The sequence below is a fragment of the Corvus brachyrhynchos genome, unplaced genomic scaffold (genome assembly GCF_000691975.1).
Source record: "Corvus brachyrhynchos isolate BGI_N302 unplaced genomic scaffold, ASM69197v1 scaffold60, whole genome shotgun sequence".
Lineage (NCBI taxonomy): Eukaryota > Metazoa > Chordata > Aves > Passeriformes > Corvidae > Corvus > Corvus brachyrhynchos.
This window is the reverse complement of record NW_008236767.1, coordinates 6,656,279-6,676,747: the sequence shown is the minus strand read 5'-3', so window position 1 is coordinate 6,676,747 and position 20,469 is coordinate 6,656,279. Positions and strand designations below refer to the sequence as shown.

The window sequence follows — 20,469 nt, the reverse complement described above, 5'->3', positions numbered from 1 at the left end:
CCTTGGTTGTTTTGTTTATGGTTTTAGATAATGATACAGAAATTCGTAGTTAAAACAGTGTCTGTTTCTATTTCTTCCCATTAGATTTCCATTAGAAACTACAGAAACAAAGTTACTTTATCTAGAAAAAAACCCCTTAAGTTTTACAAAATGTAATGCTTTTGTAACCTTCCTCTGTTAGATATTTTTATTCAATTGCATTTGGAAGACAGCAAGACATCCTAATGGGCCATGATGATGCAGTCAGCAAGATCTGTTGGCGTGATGGGCGCTTATATTCTGCATCTTGGGATTCCACTGTGAAGGTTTGTAGATGGGGTTGTTACAGTTGCATAATTATTTATAGCCAGCACTTTGTAATATTCAGCCAGCCAAATGCTTTGGGCTGGATGTACCTCTGGTACTAGAGTAATAACCTAGCTAGTATCACAGTAAGTTTACTTTAGAGTTTATTTTTCATTTAGCTTTAGCTCAACTGTTTCAAAGCTAAAGTGTTATTTTTCAAGAAATTTCATTCATTCTAACTTTACTGTAAAAAATAAGGATTCTGAAGACAAACTGTATTTGTTGGAGGAACTGGAATGTTTTGTGACTTTGGTAATTCTGTTCCCGGGGTGGAATAGACTTCCAAAATGTTTAATAATTTTGTAGTTTACATTCTTCAGCTAAGAGGACCAGAAACTTGCTAATTTTAAAGAGCATGCCTACAGTTAGGTGGAAAGATAATTTGGAAGCTAGACACAGGAAATAATTTCCCGAAGACTGCTGCGTATGATTTTTTTGGCAAGTACACACTCAGTGCAGTGATATACCCACTCTTAGGTAAGCTCTGTAGCTATCTGGAGTCAGGAGAGTCATCTTTAGCACGTGGCTCTGCTTAGGGTAAATGAGTTCAGGTGCCATTTCTTGCTGTGTTCTGCCATGTAGGCAAGGCCCACAGTGAACACCAGCAGTCCTCCTTGTAATGTGAGAGTTCAGCACTGGAGGAACTCATCTGGGGTTATACTACTGCTTCCTTGAGCAAACTTAACTATCTGTGTTGTAGGTGTGGCACTGTGTTCCTGGAGAGACCTTGAGCAATAAAAAACACCACTTTGAACTGCTTGCAGAGTTAGAACATGATGTTAGTGTAAGTATGTTACAGTATCTCAGAATAATAAAATTAATTGATCATTTAAATATGATCTAGTGGTAAAGCACAAGGGTTGGGTTAGGGGCTGAGGAGTGTATTTTGGGAAATGTGTATGGAGGCTTTTTGTTGTGTTTTGGGGTTTTCACTGTCTGATGGTTCTGCTCCCTGCTTCATTGAAAGGCCCACTTCTGGGGACTGAAGCACCAGTGTAAACAGAGGTTTCTTAATTTGTCTTGCTCAGCTTCTGTGCACAGAATTCCTATGGGGGCAGGAAGGATTGGGTGGCTTTTGTTTGCTTCTTTGGTTTTGAAAACAGACTAATCTTTTTTCAAGTGTTTTGATTGTTACAGCTTCCCCTTAATGTAAGGCAAGCAAATGAAAAAGAATTCCTGAGTTGTTTACTATGTTATCAAATATCTTAGTGAATTTCACTGTAAATATATAAACACATTGTGTGCAATGAATCATAAATGTGTAACTGCATACTTTTGTTTATAGCCTCTAACGTCAGCCTAGTAAGATACTTAGAATTACTGTATTCTAAACCTCCTGAGAGTTAGTTTTTTTAACAGGTCACGTTGGCAAATAGTGAAACAGTTCTGGTAATATTTAAGAACTGTAGCCAAGAGAACTGGAAACACTGATGGGTAGGAAGTTTTTTAAAAGTGAAAATTTTACCGTTAAGGGTAGAGTCTGGCATTTAGATGGAGAGTATAGGTACTAAAAGCAATATGAAATGTTACTTAGCATTTCTGATTCAGCAAAGCAAAAGCCTTTTAAAATATCTTTAAGTGACCTATTTTTTCTTTTTATAGTTCAGATTTTTCATACTTGTACTTAATTTAAGGATGTTGAGAATTAAATTCAAAGCTTTTCATAAATAAAATATCATCTTAGGGATAATGGGCTTGTTTTGTGTATGTTTAAAACCTGTCTCAAGATGGCTTACATGAAAGAATAGGAAAAATCATGGGATGTTTAACTTCCTAGGTAAATACAATCGACCTTAATGCTGCAAATACCATACTGGCATCTGGAACCAAAGAAGGTACCATTAGTGTTTGGGATGTTTCTACAGCAACAGTGTTGCACCAGTTGCCATGTCATTCTGGGACTGTATTGCATTCTGCTTTTAGTCCTGGTATGTTGGATTTCTGTTTTTAATATGCACTGTTGGGAGTTTCAAAGGGAATCTTATTCCTGGTATCTTTCCTATTAGAACTACTGCTTTAAGGGGAATGGTGAGATGTTTTGGATTGTCACACATCTCCACTGTAACGAATTTAATTGTACACAAGGCCATGCTAGGCTGTAGACCAGTGGTCTAGATTCTAAACCAATCTTGTTTATCTTTGCTTGCTTAGAGACTTAATTTCCAGTAAATTATTTATAGATAAGTAGGTCAGGTAATGTCATATCCAACATGCTGATCACAGAGTGCTTTAGTAACTAGAACCGAATGTCTGAACGTGCATTGTTGTTGTTGTTTCTTTTGTTTGCTTTCTTCTTTTGTACAGACAGCAGACATCTACTGAGCACAGGAGAGGACTGTTGTTTTAAAGTAATAGATGTACAAACTGGAATGCTCATATCTTCTGTGACTGCTGAAGAGCCACAGAGGTAATGCTGAGAACATGCAGGTTACGGAGCTGCGTGGAGATAGTTGGTGACAGCAGAGTGGAAAGGGCAGTAATACTGGGAACTTTTTGTTGAATCACTTTTTAGAGGGCAAAGGCTGACACTCTATCATGTTGTGTGCATTATGATCAAGCTTTCCAAACTGGGGCAAACTCAAACAGCTAAGTAAATAACTTTTCAACAACAACTTTAATGTCCTTTAAAGATGATGAGATCTGTAGCTAACCAGCTCTTCCAGCAGCTGAGCTACTGAAATTTCTAACAAGGTGACAATTTTCTTACTTAAATCATCTCTATAGCTAATAATTGATTCTTTGGTTTTGTTTTGGGGGGTTTGTTTTAATGTTTTCTTTTTATTTCAATGATCTTAAAAAATAATTGGCTATTAAAATCAAAGACTGATCACCTTTTTCCAGCAACTGAGATGTATACAGTTATTTATGGTTTATCAGGTAAACAGATGGAATGCTTACTCAGTTACTGGAGTAAAAATATAGCAGCTATACATGGAGTACACTTGTTCATTTTTTTTGTGGGTATATCTAAACATACACATGTTCACATATATATTTTCACTAGTTATTTACCTGAAAGTCATCTTTGCAGTTCAAATGATTGTTTCAGGAATATGAAGTGGCAGAAGTGATGGCTCATGAGAGCACTGGGATATCACACACGTGTAGCTGACTGGGTCCTCTTCTGTTAGGGGATTGTTTTATCCTCTGCCAGGGGCAGGCCTAGCTAGATCTAGGGCAGTCAGAGAAGCAAGTTTGGGTCATGACTCTTTAAAATAATTTGGGAATAATCTTTCCAGAAAGACTGTGTTAAAAAGTGGAGTTTCCTTTGATTTCATATCTCTATTTCCAATTCTTTTTTGACCTAGTTTGGAAATGTTTGGCTGTCATTATGTAAAAGCTTGGCATGAACTAATTTCAGACTTACTTGCAGGTGCTTCAAGTGGGATGGAAATACCATCTTATCAGGCTCTCAATCTGGTGAATTACTGATTTGGGACATTCTTGGAGGAAAAGTTATTGAAAGAATCAAAGGGCATACAGGTATGCCTGAAGTATTCCCATTCTCAAACTGAATGCAAGATTTCTATTTTCCAGCTCTTTTAGTACTGAAAACTTTGACTCATCTGCTCAGCCCAGCAGGCTGTTCCTGATGTCAGCTTTACATGAAACACCAGAATTAAAAGTAGGTCCATGTGAGCTGCCTAGGAAATCTAACAACAGTGGAGGAATATTGCTGTTTACCAGACTGGCCAAAGGGAAATTACTCTCAATTTTTCTAGTTCACACAACACTGCAAAAGCCAAACTTTTTCTACCTCTTGGCCCTCAAATACAGTATAGACTGCACTGTATCCTTTGTCATGGTCTGTCCAGGCTGAGTCTAACAATGTTAAATAAAGTTTACTAGAGAACTTGGTTTGGATGGGGATTTATAGGCTGATGAAATATATCTATATAGTCTCAGGACATCAGCAACCAGAATGTGTGGAGAAAACTGAATAAAACTGAGGTCGTTTAAGTTTTTAAGGCTATTTAACTAAAAACAGTTGTTTCAAACTTCCCTACTGTAAGTTTTACTCTGGAACTTGACCTGTGGAGAGATCATTCTGGGCTTCTAAGGCATGTGCTACAAGATGTGAATACACTTTTAACATGAAAATTCCAAATGGCAGAGTAAAAAAGCTCATTCTCCATGAATGCTTTCCTTAGTTGCCATCTGCATTCTACACTGCAGTGGTGATGTCCCTCTAGTACCAAAAGTCAGCTGAGGCAATGGAGCATGAGATCATCACTGTGAATATGAGCAGCTACCTACAAGCCTACTAAAATTCCTCTTAGCATATATGGTGTCACTGAAATGTAATGATCAGACTGTGCTAAACTCTCTTAAAAAGATCTGTTCTGTCATCTCGAGTACCACACTCATTTGCATTTGGATTTGTTTGTTTTTTGCTTTGTTTTGTTTCCCAGGTGCTGTAATGTCCATGTGGATGAATGAACAGTGCAACAGTGTTATTACAGGAGGGGAAGACAAACAAATCATGTTCTGGAAACTGCAATACTAAGTGCCTTTCCCTCCATTTAAATGAACTGTAATTTTAAACCAGACCTTTTAAAGGAATTTAACTGCGTGCAATGATGGCTGCTGAAGTTCAACCAGATAGGAAGCTTTGTTCAACTACAACTTTCTATGTTATGGTGACTTTACTGAGAGCTCTTAACTTCCATAGAGTATGCATTTGTTTTTCATGGACTATCATACTGAAATTGCTTGTCTAAAATGAGATCTGATATGAAATTAAAGACTTATTTTTCTGTAATTAAAGAGCTCTTAACCTGCAGTCATTGTTTGATTTACATGGAATGCATCAGAGCTTGCTGTTTGAACTGCTTTGAAAGAAGCAGCATTTGCATTCTTAATTTAAGCCTTTTCAGGTATGTGCAGCTTAATGCTGTCATGTCTCATGCCATAATGCATGTACATTGTGTGAAATCAACCTTTCTTTTTAGTAGAGATGCACGTGATTGTAAATACTGCTTTGAACATCACAGCAGCTGCTGTTCTGAGCAGTCCTCAGTCTGGGCTCCTAGACAGACTTCAGCTGTGGCTATTTGCAAAGGCATAGAGCACACTAAGAACATATTTTCTCTTGCTTTTTCCTGCCAAACAACAGCACTAATGTATTGGTCTGAAAAGAAGACAAGCATAAAGTTGATCTCCTAACAGACCAACTACACCTACATGTACTGGGATAAATATTCCCCTAATCCTGTGCCTGAAGTTAGAGCATAAAAGACTATCACTCCTCCTTTTCCTTATTTATAGTACTATCCTTCAGCATTTTCATGTTTTGTTTTCTCAACCTTCTTTAATGCAAATCACCTTTGGGATGGAATTTCAGTATGGCATTTAAACAGAGCTAGAGTTCCTGGGTTTACCCAATTCCCCAACTGTCTTAACCCAGGCACAAAGCAATGTTGCACAAGGATTACTTTCTCTGTAGAACTTCAGGGTATCATTTGCTGGGAGGAGCTGTTTTGAAGTGAAAGACTTGGCATTGTAAAACAACTGGCTTAGGATTAGGGGCTGTTCTCTCATTCCCCTGATCTTTTATTGTGTTGGAGTGTGAGCTTATTTTTCAGAAAGGTAATGGTATTAAACCAAAGTGGTATTTCTTTCAGCTGCACTATGCACTGGGTTTTTATGTAATCAATGAGTGTGTGTGGCTATGTCACACATGGCAAAAGACTAAGCCATACCATGCGTTCCTGCTGTACCAGTCTTAATCTTGCAGAGCAATGTTTGATGTCTGCTCTGTTTCTTCACCTTTCAGTTTATTTATTTCCCAAACATACTCTGGTGTAGACAAAGAAGACAGAATGTGATTTTTCTACACATGCCTGGAAACGGCTCGGGTGAATTCTGGATTGTCCTTTGTCACTAGCTCCTGCTGAGCTAAACTGGAGGAAAATGACCCTGAAGCTTGTGACCCCTCAGTTCTGAGTTAAACTACCTCAAACAACATACCCTTTTTTGGTTAAATAGGGTTGCATGGTATGCATAGCATAGGAGTGTAGCTGAGGTTTACCTTCTGCTGTAAAGCATGCCCCAAAACAGAGCACTCACCCACTGCTTCATTGCCTAAAGCAGCCATAGCTTTTGAAAAGGGAAAAACCAGTCAAGTTAACCACGGTGCCTTGATATTTCCTTGCAGTTTATTTGAATTTATGTACATGCATTTAACCCTAAGTTACTCTTCAATGCTAGCTGATTCCTACCTTAAAAAAGAGCTTTTTGATTATTCTTTTACTTCTGGTTGCTACCTGCTATAGCTGGAAGGTCTTGTACTGAAATTCTACCCGTTTTTTCCAATAGATTGCCCCACTAGTTCCAGCAATCTGCCTGGTAACAAAAAAAAATAACTATGGTCATCTTCTATTCCCCAACATATTTTTGTCTTGGGTTTTTGTTTGTTTTTTTTTTTTTAGTTTTAGCCAGTCTTGTTCTTAGTAGGGAGTCACAAGGTTTAAGTGACCAAATGCCACTGGTTAAGCTGTAAATAAAGAGTTTTAAAGCCCCCTTAGCTCTAGAATCAGCCCTTGCTGACTCATCTGCTCCTAAGTGAAAACAGGTTAGAAACAGAGATGAGTGTCTAGGCTCCAGGGATTTCACAGCTAAGCTAAGGAGCTTGGCAAAGCCCTTAGAGATGACTGCAGGCACAAGGCCTAGCCCATGGGGCTGAATTATACCAATGCTACATCAAGCCACCAATTGCTGCCAGTGTAGGCTTGCCACAGTGGTTCCAGAGACACATCATTTAGCAACCAAACTGTCCCCTTCAATTGGCTTGCAGGATGAATTTGATCACATCTCCAGCCTGAAGTACTGTAATGGTTTTCTCTGGGTTACCATAACTGAGAAATTCATTTGAGAAACAGCAAGCTCCACAGCAAGACTTCTCTTGACAGGCAGAGCTGAGCTTACACTGCTGAACTTCACTCCTCCCAGAAGAGCAGGTTTCCCAACCCTGCTTTTTCTACAAAAAGGAAAAGCTACACTTAGCTACACATGCTGAGGAACTGACAGGTGAGACTGTTTATTGCAGACTGCCAAGCTCTGAAGTGTTTGCTTTTCATTTTGGTGTGATCTCTTATAATCTTTTGCAGTGTATATCCTTTAAATGGACAAGCAAGAAAATAATTAAGAGGCCACCAGCCCCAGACCAGTTCAGGATCCAAGTCAGTTCTGAAGGAATAGCTAAACTGATTCCCCAAATACATCTTTAAAAAATAATACCTCTGCTAAACTGAAGTTCTTTGCTTTGACTTCATGCTGCTGCCAACTATGAGGAAAACTGAAGTTCAGTGATCCTGTATTTCACAGCTGAAATCTGGAAGAGAGCAGAGGAAAAAAAAGTAAAAAGGCAATCACTGAACTTTCAAGTCTCAGTTGAACCTGCCTGCGACCCATTGTGGTGGGCTGATCCCAATGAGCAGCTGAGCCCCTACTGAGCTTCTCACTCACCCCGCCCCACAGCAAGAGGGGCAAGAGAATCAAAAGGGCAAAAGCTATGAAAATTTGTGGATTGCAATAGATGGGGGGACTAAGTGAAGGAAAAATAGAAAGTGGGGAAGAAAAAAAAAGTGATGCAAAGGTAATCATTCCCCTATTCCCCCAGCAGACTGATGCCCAGACCAACTCCCTCAGAAAGATTCCCCCCTAATTCTTGCTGAGCATAATGTCAAAGGGTGTGGAATTTTCCTTTAGTCTGTTTGGGTCAGCAGTCCCAGCTGTGCTCCCTCTCAGCCTCCTGCTCCCTGGGGACAGGGGCAGAGTGAGAAGCAGGAGAGGCCTTGACACTTTGCACATTGTACTCAACAAACACAGTGCTGTGTTATCAGCCCTGCTTTGGTCACAAGCTTCCAACACAGCCCCATACCCACTCTTACAAGAAAATTAACTTCACCCCAGCCCTACCCAGCACACCCAGCAAGCTGCAGGCAGTTTTACAGTGAAACTGGAACTCTACAATTAGTACATCTTGGAGAACAGCTGGCTGCTATTGCATGTGTTAAGCTTACAGTACGAAGAGAGTTAGAATCATAAGAAGGCTTGGGCTGGAAGGGATTTAAAGATCACCTAGTTCCAAACTCCCAGCCATGGGCAGCGACACCTTCCACTTGACCAGGTTGCTGAGGTCCCCATCCAGCATGGCCTTAAACACTTTGAGGGATGAGGCATCCACAGCTTCTCTGGGCAACCTGTTCCATTACCTCACCACCCTCACAGTGAAGAATTTTTTCCATTAAACACAGCTTGTTTAAAGTAGCCCAGAGCTACCCTTCTAAAACATTTCAATGTTAAAAGGAGTAAGCATATTTAAATATTTTACACTGTATTTCCTATCCTAGTTGTTGGCTGAAACTGACTTCGATGAAAGGTCATCTTAAGTATGTACACACAGAGGATGTAAAGTTTTGGTCATTTATTTGGTTATGTCTGAATCCTTAAAAGAACATGGTTAAGGCGAGAGATAAGCATATTAGTTACAATTCATATAACAAGTAATAAAAAGATTTGAGTATCTGTACACTACTTTAATTACGGTTACTTAATGACTGATGCCTTGAGCTATATCCAGCTAGGTGGCATTTCTGTGTAAACAGTATTTACTAGAACAAAAAATTAACTAGTACTAGCCTTACTTCTAATATGCTATTTCAAATCTACTCTTGCAAACAAAAAGCAGTAAAAATACTCATTTGTCTTAGAAAGCACAGCATTGTCCTGGGTAACAACATGTAGCTTTGCAAGTGATACCTGGTTCCTTTAGTTGCAATGGCTTATAGTAGTAGTAAGCTAAATAAAAGACCTATGAAAAGAAGTCATAACACAATTGGAATTTCACATTTGTCAAGCATGTAAGGCTGCAAGTTTTACAGTGTGTGAATACACAAGATATGTTGAACGGTGACATTCCCAGCCATTTTAGATGCAAATGCTTGATGCAGCATATCTTCTCTCAGCCTCCAGAAAGGCTCATGTGCAGAAGAAAAGAGATCACTGAGTATAATAGCCCAAGTTTAGTGGAATCATCATTATATATATGTACACAGACATCCATGGTGCAAGTTTAGACTTCAGGAACGGAGTGATCCATCAGGCTCTTCACAATGCTAGTTGCCATCCTAAGGAAAAGGAAAAGGCATTCAGTTTTGTAAGACAACTACAAAAGACCACTCAAGCTTCTGCTCACAGTAGCTGTGTCATTGCCAGCCCTTTAATACAAATTAAAAGCTGGACTTCTACTCCACTATTTTTGACATGTTGCTAGAGAAAGCTGCCCCAAACTGCACCCCCAGACAAAAGAGAAACCCACAATACTCAACATTTCTAGCACCTGAGCTATGTTGTTGGTATGTTTCAGGGTATGGGCACGTGTGCAAAGCAGAGTACAAGCACAAAGGAAGGAGAGCAGGGGAAAATGTGGCTTTTAGACTGAAAACTGCTTTGTAAAAAGAGGATACCAAGCCAAGGGGATTAAAAAAAAAAAATCCAGGAAAAAAACCTCAATTACACCTGAAGCATTATTAATTTCTAGCAACTTTGGAAACATTTTTGCAGGACAGATTGAGCTGTAGAAAGCCATTGCTGCCAATGGATTAGGAAAAAAACCCAGAACTATCCTGCCAGGAATCACTTTTATGTCACTGGAATTAGTTGTGCTACAAACATTTTAGTTACAAGGTAAGAAATACTTGTGGTATCCAGCCATTTAAAGTCCTCAGAAATTCAGGCTTTTCCAGAGAGGAAATTCAGGTTTTTCCAGAGAGGAAAAGGCAAAGGATCATCACAAACATAGAATAGGTTAAAAACTGTACAAACATATGCCAATTTGACCAAAACATCATATTAAACAAATTTTCGGACATCCCCATCCCCTCCTCCAATCTTTATGTAAAGTTTGTAATTAGGTCTTATAATGAACACATTTTATAGTCACTGTCACCTTGATTATAATTAACACCACGGCTGCATTGTATTACCTACCTCTTTATTATATAGTCATAAATACTGGAAGGCATGACAGTGATGGTCACTACATTTCCAGCTGTTGCCAAGATGTCTGCAACCTGTGAGTCCTGTTAGTAAATAAGAAGTCATATTAGCAACACAACTCAAGCTGACTAAGAAAGCAGCAGTTCAAGAGCTTTTTCTAGACACATTTCACATGGCTTCGAGACCCCTCCAACTCCTTGTTTGGAGGACTCAACCTTCAGGACAAATCACTGAAATTGCAACACCACTTCACAGATGTTTGGTTAGGAGTATCTTGCATGAACTGACTAGAGAAGGGACACAGACATCATACACAGAATTTCTGCTATAATTTGATGCAGGCTGGAAGGAGGAAGCTTACCCTTCGTTTTCCCAGCAAGGTTGGACTACAGATAAAAACTGAGGGTCAGCCTCAACAGGCAGAGGCAGAGAGGATGAGAATGAGCTGCCCTGACAACCAATACAAAACTGCAAAGAAGCCCAAAACATGCATGTCTCTCCAGTCAAGTTACCTCTCATGGCTGAATTTTTGATTTTATGAACATTAAACAATATATTACAACCTTTTCCCTCTCCAAAACACACTTACTATACAAACATAAAAAGCTCACAGCCGTCCACACCCCCCACATAGTACTTATTTTACCTTCAACCCAATTACATTCTGGCCATTTATTTCACAGATGTTGTGCTCTGTCAGAAGTCCATTTCTTGCAGCAGAACTGTCTTTCACTATTGAAGTTATTTTTCCATTCTTGAATATGAAACCAACATGGCCTGTGCTGTCCTTATGCATGGTAATAATTCGTTCAAAAGGTCTAAAAAGACATTTAAAGTACAAAGTAATGTTTTCAGTCTACTAAACCACAGAAATAACCACATGCTATTTTAGCATCTTTAGCTTACAAAAAGTAATTGTACTCTAAGAAACCCATACATTATCTATAATTACAAATTGTTAGGTTTAACTTCATTTTGTTAATATTTTTATATTAAAATATATTTGTTTATAAACCTTACATGTTTTCCCTGTTCTAGAGATATTTCACCCTCTGGATTAATAATAATACAAAAATCCCGTACAACATCCACCCACCCACCACCACAACCAAACAAACGCAAATATCCACTAAAAATTAAGTTCTCTACAAACATTACAAGGTCAATAAAATAGCACAGGCAGTTTCAACAACTGAGATTCTGAGAGTACAAGGCTTCCCCAACAACATTTCTACTGCTGTAGGGACAATAAACCTTTAAATTGTGTCTTAAAAAGGCAGTAGATATAGGAAGAGGGTGGCATGTTGGGCACAGAAGTGGTAGACAGAGCAGGGAACCTACTACCACAGTATTTTGATTCAGTGATTGAAGTAATTGCCCTGATCAAAACAGCTGCGCTGCACTGGGTCAGACTTGGTTCTTAAGCAAGAAGGAACATGGAAAAAGCTTTGAGGCGTATGCTTAGTCACATGAAGTATCATCTATCTTCCTGCAGCCTACAGGCCTTACGTTTAATCTCACCTGTTGTTACTACATACAATTAGCTACAAGATCCTTATTTAATACAATTGAAAAAACATATTGGGTCATCAAGCATGCTTTTAATAAAACTGGAATTAATTCATACATAAGCAACAGAGTTCACAAGAAAAGCTGTCATGCTACGTAAAATGTAAATGTATTCATTAATACAGCAAGCATTGTGTTACTATTTTTATTGCTGGCTTTCACTTACACTAAATGAAAAAAAATTGTATCCGAAAAAAAGCACAGAACTCTTCAATTCGGAGTTTAAATTTAAACTTGTGCCATCACTCACTCACTAGTTTATCTTGGAAAAAAATTATGTCTCATCATGCCCAGGAAGCTTACAAGTTAAGAACCATTTTGACTGTTTCCACAAAAGGGAACATTTCTGAAGATCTTTACCACTGAAGTACATGGACAAACAGATTCCGTTAAACCTGCTCAAGCAAGGGGAGACCCCAACCCCACAGAATTACTGAGAGATGGATAACGACAAATCCGTAACTGTGCTTGGCTTTACCTGTCCCGAATGATCATTGAAATCCTTTCTGCAGAAGCCTGTTTCAGAACTTTATGTGCTTTATCAGAACTCCATCCTGCACAGTTTTCACCATTGATCTGCAGAACTTGGTCCCCAAACCGCAGACCAGCAAGGGATGCTGGAGAGTTTGCCTGAACTAACTGGACAAATATACCCTACAAAAGAGGAAAAAAAAAAGGGAGGGGAGGAGAAGGGGAAGTTCTTGGTTAAAGATGAAGACGACCAGTCACAGAACACACAGCCCCTTAAAGTTTCCCATTCTACACAATACCAGCCAAACAGACCACCCAGAAGGACTTGCTAATTATCTCTCCTTAAGAGGCACTTGTGAAATTTCAGTCTGTTTCTAGATGTATTTAAAAGTCTGACAGATAATTAATGCTAGATAAAAGTTCAAAAATGAGCAAATCTGTTCTGTCTAGATATCTAAATATTCAAGAGAAAAAAAGAGACATGAGGGTAACATTAAAGTCTTACGCAAAGGAGTAAAATACTTGTCTGTTTTAACAGGTGTTTACAAAGCTATTTCTAGTCCAAGCATCCCTAAAAACAAAGTAAAGCAAATATCAAAGCAAATTATAAATAATACCTTTGGGAGGGAGGGGTGTTAAAAAAAAAAACACCAGCCCATGCTACTCTAAGAAAACCCCATTTTCTGCATTAGAAGATCTACAGAAAAGTATTTTAACCCTATATGCTATCTTCAGTACAATTTTTTTAAAAACACTCAGATTAAACAGCTAAAATGGTTTAACCACCTTTTACAAAAAAGGAGATGATTCTCAGCTGTGGTTTTTCAGGTCTTATAAATAAAACACGTGGCATTAAACTGCAGCTGTAAATTCAGATCCTAGCTCAGACAGCTGGAAATCTAGTTAAAAGTCTAATAAGGACTTGAATATTCTAGTAATGGATAAGAAACCATTATACAGAAGACTATTTTGTGACCACACACTAACTTCACTACTAATACAGTCCAGCAGTAAAATCTCTAGAGGCAAAAGCAACTTCTACACTTACATTATCAACAGACTTAAGGCGAAGTCCAATTCTGCCATCTTGATCTTTACACAGAATTGCTTCACGGATGCCTTGCTTAATTTCTGCTCTGCGAATTCCAATATCATTTCCAGTCACTGGAGCTACCATGTAATTAGTAGAAGGTCTTGTTACCAGTTGCTGATTAAAACAAAACAGCCAGACAACTTACTTTCAGGTTTTAAGAGCAGCAGTATGTCAGTCTGTATGAAGTGATATTTTAAAAAAAACAACACACAAAATCAGCCACAACACCAGCTGTCCCCCACCCCCTCCCAACATTGGAAATGGACTGCTCAGTTTCAGAACAGACTAAAGACTAAAACAGGCACTGCTACTTAAATAATTCACCTCTCAGTCAAGTATGGTACTTAAGGCAAATGATAGTCTGCTCTCTAGAATGCTAGATACACATTTAGTCTTTATTTTGTTTTCTAGAATATGCTTGACTGGTACTTACACCCTGTGGCTGTGCAGCTGCTGCCACTGCTAAGTTTCTCTGCATCTCTTCCTCATTGATGCTCAGGCCCATATACTGAGAAAGTTCTGGATACAATCTGGGGTACAAGCCTACAGGAGAACAACGAAACAAAAATCAATACAACTGTTGGTTTAACAGAAGGAGCAGTTAACTGCTTTTACATGCACAATTACTTTGACAAATCTTGTGCTATTGTAATTATTAATTATTTAATTGGAAAATTATGACAGAAGATCCACTTGAATCAGGATTGTTATTGTGGCCTGGTTTAAAAGAGTAACCAGACAAGCAGCACTTCTGAGATAAAGAACTTACAGAGGACTTTCCGTTTCAGTTACTCTATTCACCTTTTACAACACAAATAACGATAAATGCATGGTGACAAGTTCCAAAACTAACACTGTGCTGTATTCCATGAGGACATGCCCTTAAACACTAGAACTTCTGGGAAAAACTACTCTCCTCCCCACCCCAAAAACCAGGTGTGCTGAAGAACACACACAACAGAGACCTTCTACCAAGTTCAAAACAGCACTGCTTCGCAAGAGGCATTCATAACAAGGATATTCCCGATCCCAGGCATGGGAAGGTTTCTGCAGAAGCCTCCTGGCTGTAAGGCCCCCACTACAGTCTGCTTTGAGTCTTCAAGACAAAGTAGCTGTCATTTTCTCACAGCTTCAAACTGAAGGAGCTTTATACATGCCTCTCAACAAGAAAAGACACACACAGCCTTTAAAATATCCCTCTATACCCAAGCGGAGGGAGGTGCAAGGAGTGGGAGGAGAGGAAGTTGAACTGACAGACTTGTCAGGCCTTGAGCTGAACAACTCTAGAAATAAACCTGATATTGCTCTTGACATTCCACAGATCATTAACTGGTGCCATTTAACAAGTGCCAGTTATGAGAGCTCTTAAGAGTCCCCCTGACATTCTCACTAAGTGAGTGGGGACAGAAAAGCCTGCTTGGAGAGAGGGGGGTTAATGCAAAGGAAGGCTTTGGAAGCAGCCACACTCCCCAGCACATAAAGCTTAGGTTTCTAGTGTTCATTTATGGGTATAAATGCATAAAAACAGCTATTCTAAGAAACCATGTCTGACCAGCAATGGAAAGTAACTTTTCTGGGAAGGAACAAAGGTCATTGCAAGGTGAATGCCAATATAAACAAGACATTTTTTTGCTCTTTAATATGCTGCTTTGCACGAGAGTTGTCTGATTGTATTTCTGGACTAAACTGCTAGCTTATAGCTTCATCAATATTGATTACAAGCTTTTGATTAATAAATTTTCTATTTTTGCTTGCTTTTTCAAGCCCCTAGGATTATACACAACACAGCACAAGATTTCTGCAGCTACACAATTTTTTTGTTTTGTTCTTTAGTAAAGACCACAACTCAGGATGCATCTCTGCTGGCTGAATTACACTCTCATTTGAAACAGAGTGCTCCAAATAGCAGAACCCATAGCAGAACACAAAAGCTCTTGATGTTGTAGTCTCCTGTCTGTGTCAGGAAGAAGAATTTCCAGTGGGTCCAGCACATCCTATAGATGATGTAAGGCCTTCTTTCATTTGGGATATATTGAATGATTAATCACTCTTCAGCCACACAGAGTTCCAGAGCAATTCACAGACAAGTTCATGTCAAAATTATGTTTTGGTTCCTGCTGGCCAAATACTTGCAGGAGAATTGTAACTATGGACAGCAGAAAAAATGCTGCCAAGAAGAGACTGCTGAAGCAAACTCAAATCTGGTCTGGTGAGGTGAGGTCAGACAAGTATCCAATCCAGAAAGGATCTACTGGAGGCAACTCTGGTGAACTATGCAAACTCCTGCCTTAAAGTCATCTTAGACACACAGACAAGCAGTCAGAGAAGACCTGGAAACAAAGTTCCATCCACCAAGCCTTAATACCTGATCCACCAGCCTTCCTGACTGCCATTCCAGCACTGCTGCTGGTCTCGCTAGTTAGAGGTTTTAGGCCTTTTAAACCAAGTGTAATTTATTAATCCAGAGCTCCAACCTCAAACATACCTGTGCATGGGAAAAAAGAAGGAGAAATGGATACAAGTCATTCAGCTTTAGATCTCATGGATTTCCCACCATACATTTGATTCCAAAATCTGCTGGAAGCTTAATGTTGACTAAACAACAAGATTAAGTACCACCTTCCTGGACACTTCTCTTGTTGACAGAGATTTGTCTTTGTCTGTTCCTGAGCGAGCTCACGTGTAGAGGAAAGACTCTGACTCACGCTGTCCTCTAAAGTGTACAAATATATATGTGATAAATAAGGACAATTAAGTGTCTGAGGTAAGGGCTAAACAGACCACAAATGGTACCAACATCAAATCTTGTTATGTTAGGCTCACTTGGAAAAGGTTTCAAACAGAGAAGGGCGACTCCTAGACACAACTTCCTTTTATAAGCAAACACTGGTTTTTGACTCCTATAGATGCCTATTTGACCCACAAGGTGGGTGTTAGCATTTCTAAATAGGAAATGTAATTAGGGTAACATTTATTTCCCTCTGTAAATAGGTTAACATATTTATAGCTATTTTTGACTGTACTGTTAACTTTAGGATTTCGTAACTGCTTTCCACAACATTAGGATACTGTACAGTACATGAGCTTACCTCCATCACAAGCAATTGGAGCAGAAGCTTCAGACAAGATTGCTGGATTAGCTGGATTTGAAGAAAAGGCAGTCTGAGCCTAAAAGCAAAGAAACTCACATATGTTAATTGTGTATAAGAAAAAGTAAACATTATGCAAGCAGGAGACTCAATATTTTCTTTTTTCTTGTACATGCTAGTTACTATTCATCGTGAAGTAATGAAGTCAATCTTTTTAAGTGAAATAAATAGCTTCAATACAACATGCTGTAATAGTACCAAAACTACTTTGGCAGATCAACTCACATCTTCCTCAGAGACAAAGCCACAGTGATAATGTAGAACAGCCTTCCTGTCAACCTGTTCTGTCATCAAACAAGTTAAAAAGCCTTAAAGGAAACATTACCTTTGTCCAACAAAGCTTATAACTAAGTTTTAAGGTACAACCTTTGGCAGAGTGTTTTGCTATTACTTTTTTCAGCCAGATAGCAGCAGTTTTACTTCTTCACACCATTTACAGACATTATTAGTGAGATCCATAGTTCTTTTCAGGTGTCAAGTTCCACACAATCCAATGCTACTAGTATAATATCTTCTGAAAGAAATGGACCTTCCAAGATGATTTTTCTACAGCACTTGCCACTACAGTGAACACATAAAGCCGTATTTCTGTACTGCGGACTGGCTTACTTTACTAAGTTCTCTTATATTTGTGAGTCACTTTCCTTCCTTCTCAATATCTCAGCTCTATTTTTTGGCCTTGTGTGCTCATGACCCATGAAAAACACAGCCTTAGAGAGGCCTCTAAAGCATGATGGAAATAGCTATCCCAATAACTTTCCTGAGGTTGAATGTCAAAGGTGTGGGGGGGAAATTACTCAATGCATAGTGAAACATTATGCTGAACAGGACACATAAATTATCTAACACAGCATGACAGTAAAATTACTTCATGATGTTAAGGAAATGCTTAAAAATAGAAGACTTCTTAGTCCTGTAAGCTCCAGGAAGTTGTCTTTAGAAAAAAAGTTTCACAGCAAGAATGAGTCATTATTTAGCAATATCACGTGTATTTAGAAGCACAGGCTCCAACTCAAATGATGGGCAAAAAGAGCAGGTTGGAATAATATTTAATGTAACATGTCTGTTTGTTTTAGCCAGCAGTCATTTGAATCTTACTCACTCATTGCAGATACAGAAGTTGTCTTCCAGCACTCTGCCCCCTCTTCTCCTAAGAATGCTCTCAGACTTATTTAAAGAGACAGCATTTTTATAATGCATTTTTTGGGAGAAGGAAACAGTTTAGCTTTTGATGCCAAAAGGTTGAGGGACGTGATTCTGCCTTTCCACTCTGCCCTTGTGAGACCCCCACCTGAAGTGCTGTGTCCAGCTCTGGGATCCCCAGCACGGGAAAGACATGTTAGAGCAGGTCCCAAGGAAATGGTAACAGAAGCAATCAGAAGGACAGAACAATTCTCCTGCGAGAAAAGGCTGAGAGAGCTGGGGCTGTTCAGCCTGGAGAAGAGAAGGCTCTGGGGAGACCTCACAGCAGCTTTCCAATACTAAAGGGGGCTTGTAAGAAAGATGGTGACAGACCTTTTAGAAGGGCCTGTTGCAATAGGACAAAGAGTAAAGATTTTAAACTAAATTAGATTTGGACCAGATATGAGGAAGGAGTTTTATAAATTGAGGGTGGTGAAGCACTAGAACAGGTTGTTCAGAGAGGTGGTAGATGCCCCATCCTTGAAGACATTCAAGGTCAGGTTGGACAGGGCTCCAAACAAAGTGATGGAGTTGAAGATGTCCCTGCTTGTTGCAGAGGACTTTTACCCAACCTATTCAGTGATTCTATGAAAAGTGTTAGTGATAATGGAATGGCTTACTGATTACATTTATTATAATTTTCAATTGTAATATAAAACTCTAGCAGTTGGTCAATAAGAGGCCAAAGGAGCACGTTCTTGGCTCCAGGCTACTTATTTTTCAGTTCAGCATTACCAGACTGTAGATAAAGGACTGTGGTTAGATAAGAACAATGGAGTGGGTGGACATGACAAGCAGAAATCCCAACATAGCACCCACAACTTCAAAAGCTCCACCCCACACATACAAACACAGATGAGACAAGGCACTGCACTTCAGGATAGCACAGGAGAGTAAAGAAGCTGTTTTTGCAGTTTGCTTGATTGCTTCCCAATGAAAACAGCAAGGACAGAAGTAGAAGCCACCTTAAAACACACTATAACGCCTTGACATTGTTTAAACAGAGAAGGAATGCAAGTTAGGTTCAGGGAAAAGTAAAATGCTGAAGAAAGAACGGAAACTCCTTGTGAAATAATCCACGTCAAGCTTCTCATAGAGTTTTTAATCCGTTAAAGGGTTTTTCATTATTTTGTTTCACAGTTATTTTTTAGTTCTCATCATGTCTAATAATAAAACTACCAATATTCTTACACATAAAGGGTTTTGCACAAAGCTGATAATCTTGGATGTACTGTGAGAACTGGTCACTACCATGAAATAGCTGGAGGACAAGTCTGATTCCAGATGGCATTAAGACAGCCAGTGGGGTTTTTTTGTGCTCAAATAACCACAAAAGCTTTCTGCCACAGAGTTGGACATTGGGAATGAGATGCGGCAGATGTATTAGTTTAGTCATCAAGTCAGAGTTGAAGTATGTGAAGAGACTATGTTCATCTACTTAAGACCATGTATCCATACTTCAAAAAACCCAAACATATCAACATATGAAGGCAAATTAATATATAAACCAAAATAAATATATCCAAGTGGTTAAGTAAGCATTAATCATATTATCAAGCTACAAAGCAAACAGTTTGTCTTTTCCCTTTCAGAGTGAGATGGTAAAACAAGTTCTCAACTACAGTAAGCCTCCCCTTTCCTGGATTAAATATCACCAGATATATTATTGTCATCAAAACTCATCTTTTTTAAAGTCCACCATACCTGAATAACTTTGTCCACCTTCAGATCTTCTAGGGAAGGATAGAGAGACATTTTGATGAAGTCTTACTAGGTAGAGGGCAGACTGAAAAAAAAACAAATGGGAAAAAAAAACCAACAGGATTAGCTCTCGGATATTTACTGAGATCAACTCTTAAAAAATTTTTTTTAAAAATAAATTAACAAGACTAAGTGCTAAATAAGTGTTCTGTGACCTGCCAGTCAGCAGTAAAGATACCTGGCACTACAGATGAATTCCATTAAGACTACCCATTTAATCTGTTATCAACAGCAGCCTTTGGCTAATAGGCTTTATTTAATATGCTTAGCACTGTCAAAGTTTAGGTCTCAATAATGAGAAAACCTACACAGAGAAAAACATTTCACAGGAAGCAAAGAGAGACTTTTAGGAGGCCAAGATGCAATTATGATGAGGGCAAAGATGAAAAACCTACAAAAACTCTCCTCCCAACTGGGACAGTATTTTATACACAACTGCAGAAGCTTCCACTCTGTCGTCCAAAGTATTTAAACACTTCCATCCCTTCTAATATTCCACTGACCTGCTTTCGGCTGGGATAGAGAAAATGTTCTTCCTAGTGCTGTGTTTTGGATTTAGGATGAGAATAATATCGATAACACACTAATTGTTTTAGTTGTTGCTAAATAGTGTTTATACTAAGTCAAAGACTTCAGTTTCTCATGCCCTGCCAGTGAGAAGGCTGGAGAGGCACAAAGACCTGGAAGGGGACACAGCCAGGACAGCTGACCCAAACTGGCCAAAGGGATACCACGTGGCATCATGCTCAGCAAATAAACTGGGGGGAAATCTGGCCAAAGGCATGGACATTGGTCAGCAAGTAGTGGCAATGTGCATCACTCGTTTTATATATTCCAACTCTTTTAATAATATTTTTTCTTCCTCTTCTGTCACATTAAACTATCTAATTACATCAA

The 20,469-nt window shown here is 39.0% G+C and overlaps 2 protein-coding genes across 2 annotated transcripts in view; one reads left to right on the top strand and one right to left on the bottom strand.

Moving 5' to 3' along the window:
- The window catches only part of NSMAF (neutral sphingomyelinase activation associated factor), a 40,003-nt gene extending 34,875 nt beyond the window's left edge, over positions 1-5,128 (top strand). Inside the window, exons 26-31 of the mRNA XM_017727402.1 lie at positions 182-305; positions 1,046-1,129; positions 2,123-2,273; positions 2,650-2,752; positions 3,719-3,828; positions 4,758-5,128. Of these exons, the coding sequence (XP_017582891.1) occupies positions 182-305; positions 1,046-1,129; positions 2,123-2,273; positions 2,650-2,752; positions 3,719-3,828; positions 4,758-4,852 (667 nt within the window). The 3' untranslated portion in view covers positions 4,853-5,128. The remainder of the gene's footprint in view (positions 1-181; positions 306-1,045; positions 1,130-2,122; positions 2,274-2,649; positions 2,753-3,718; positions 3,829-4,757) is intronic.
- A 3,630-nt stretch (positions 5,129-8,758) lies between these two features.
- Positions 8,759-19,623, bottom strand: SDCBP (syndecan binding protein). Its single transcript, XM_008644944.2, has 8 exons — positions 19,516-19,623; positions 16,570-16,648; positions 13,914-14,023; positions 13,436-13,594; positions 12,395-12,570; positions 10,994-11,165; positions 10,339-10,430; positions 8,759-9,476 (listed from the first exon to the last, which is right to left on the bottom strand). The coding sequence occupies exons 1-8, from the start codon at positions 19,564-19,566 to the stop codon at positions 9,422-9,424; spliced, it is 894 nt and encodes a 297-aa protein (XP_008643166.1). The 5' UTR covers positions 19,567-19,623; the 3' UTR covers positions 8,759-9,421.
- Positions 19,624-20,469: the final 846 nt, after the last annotated feature.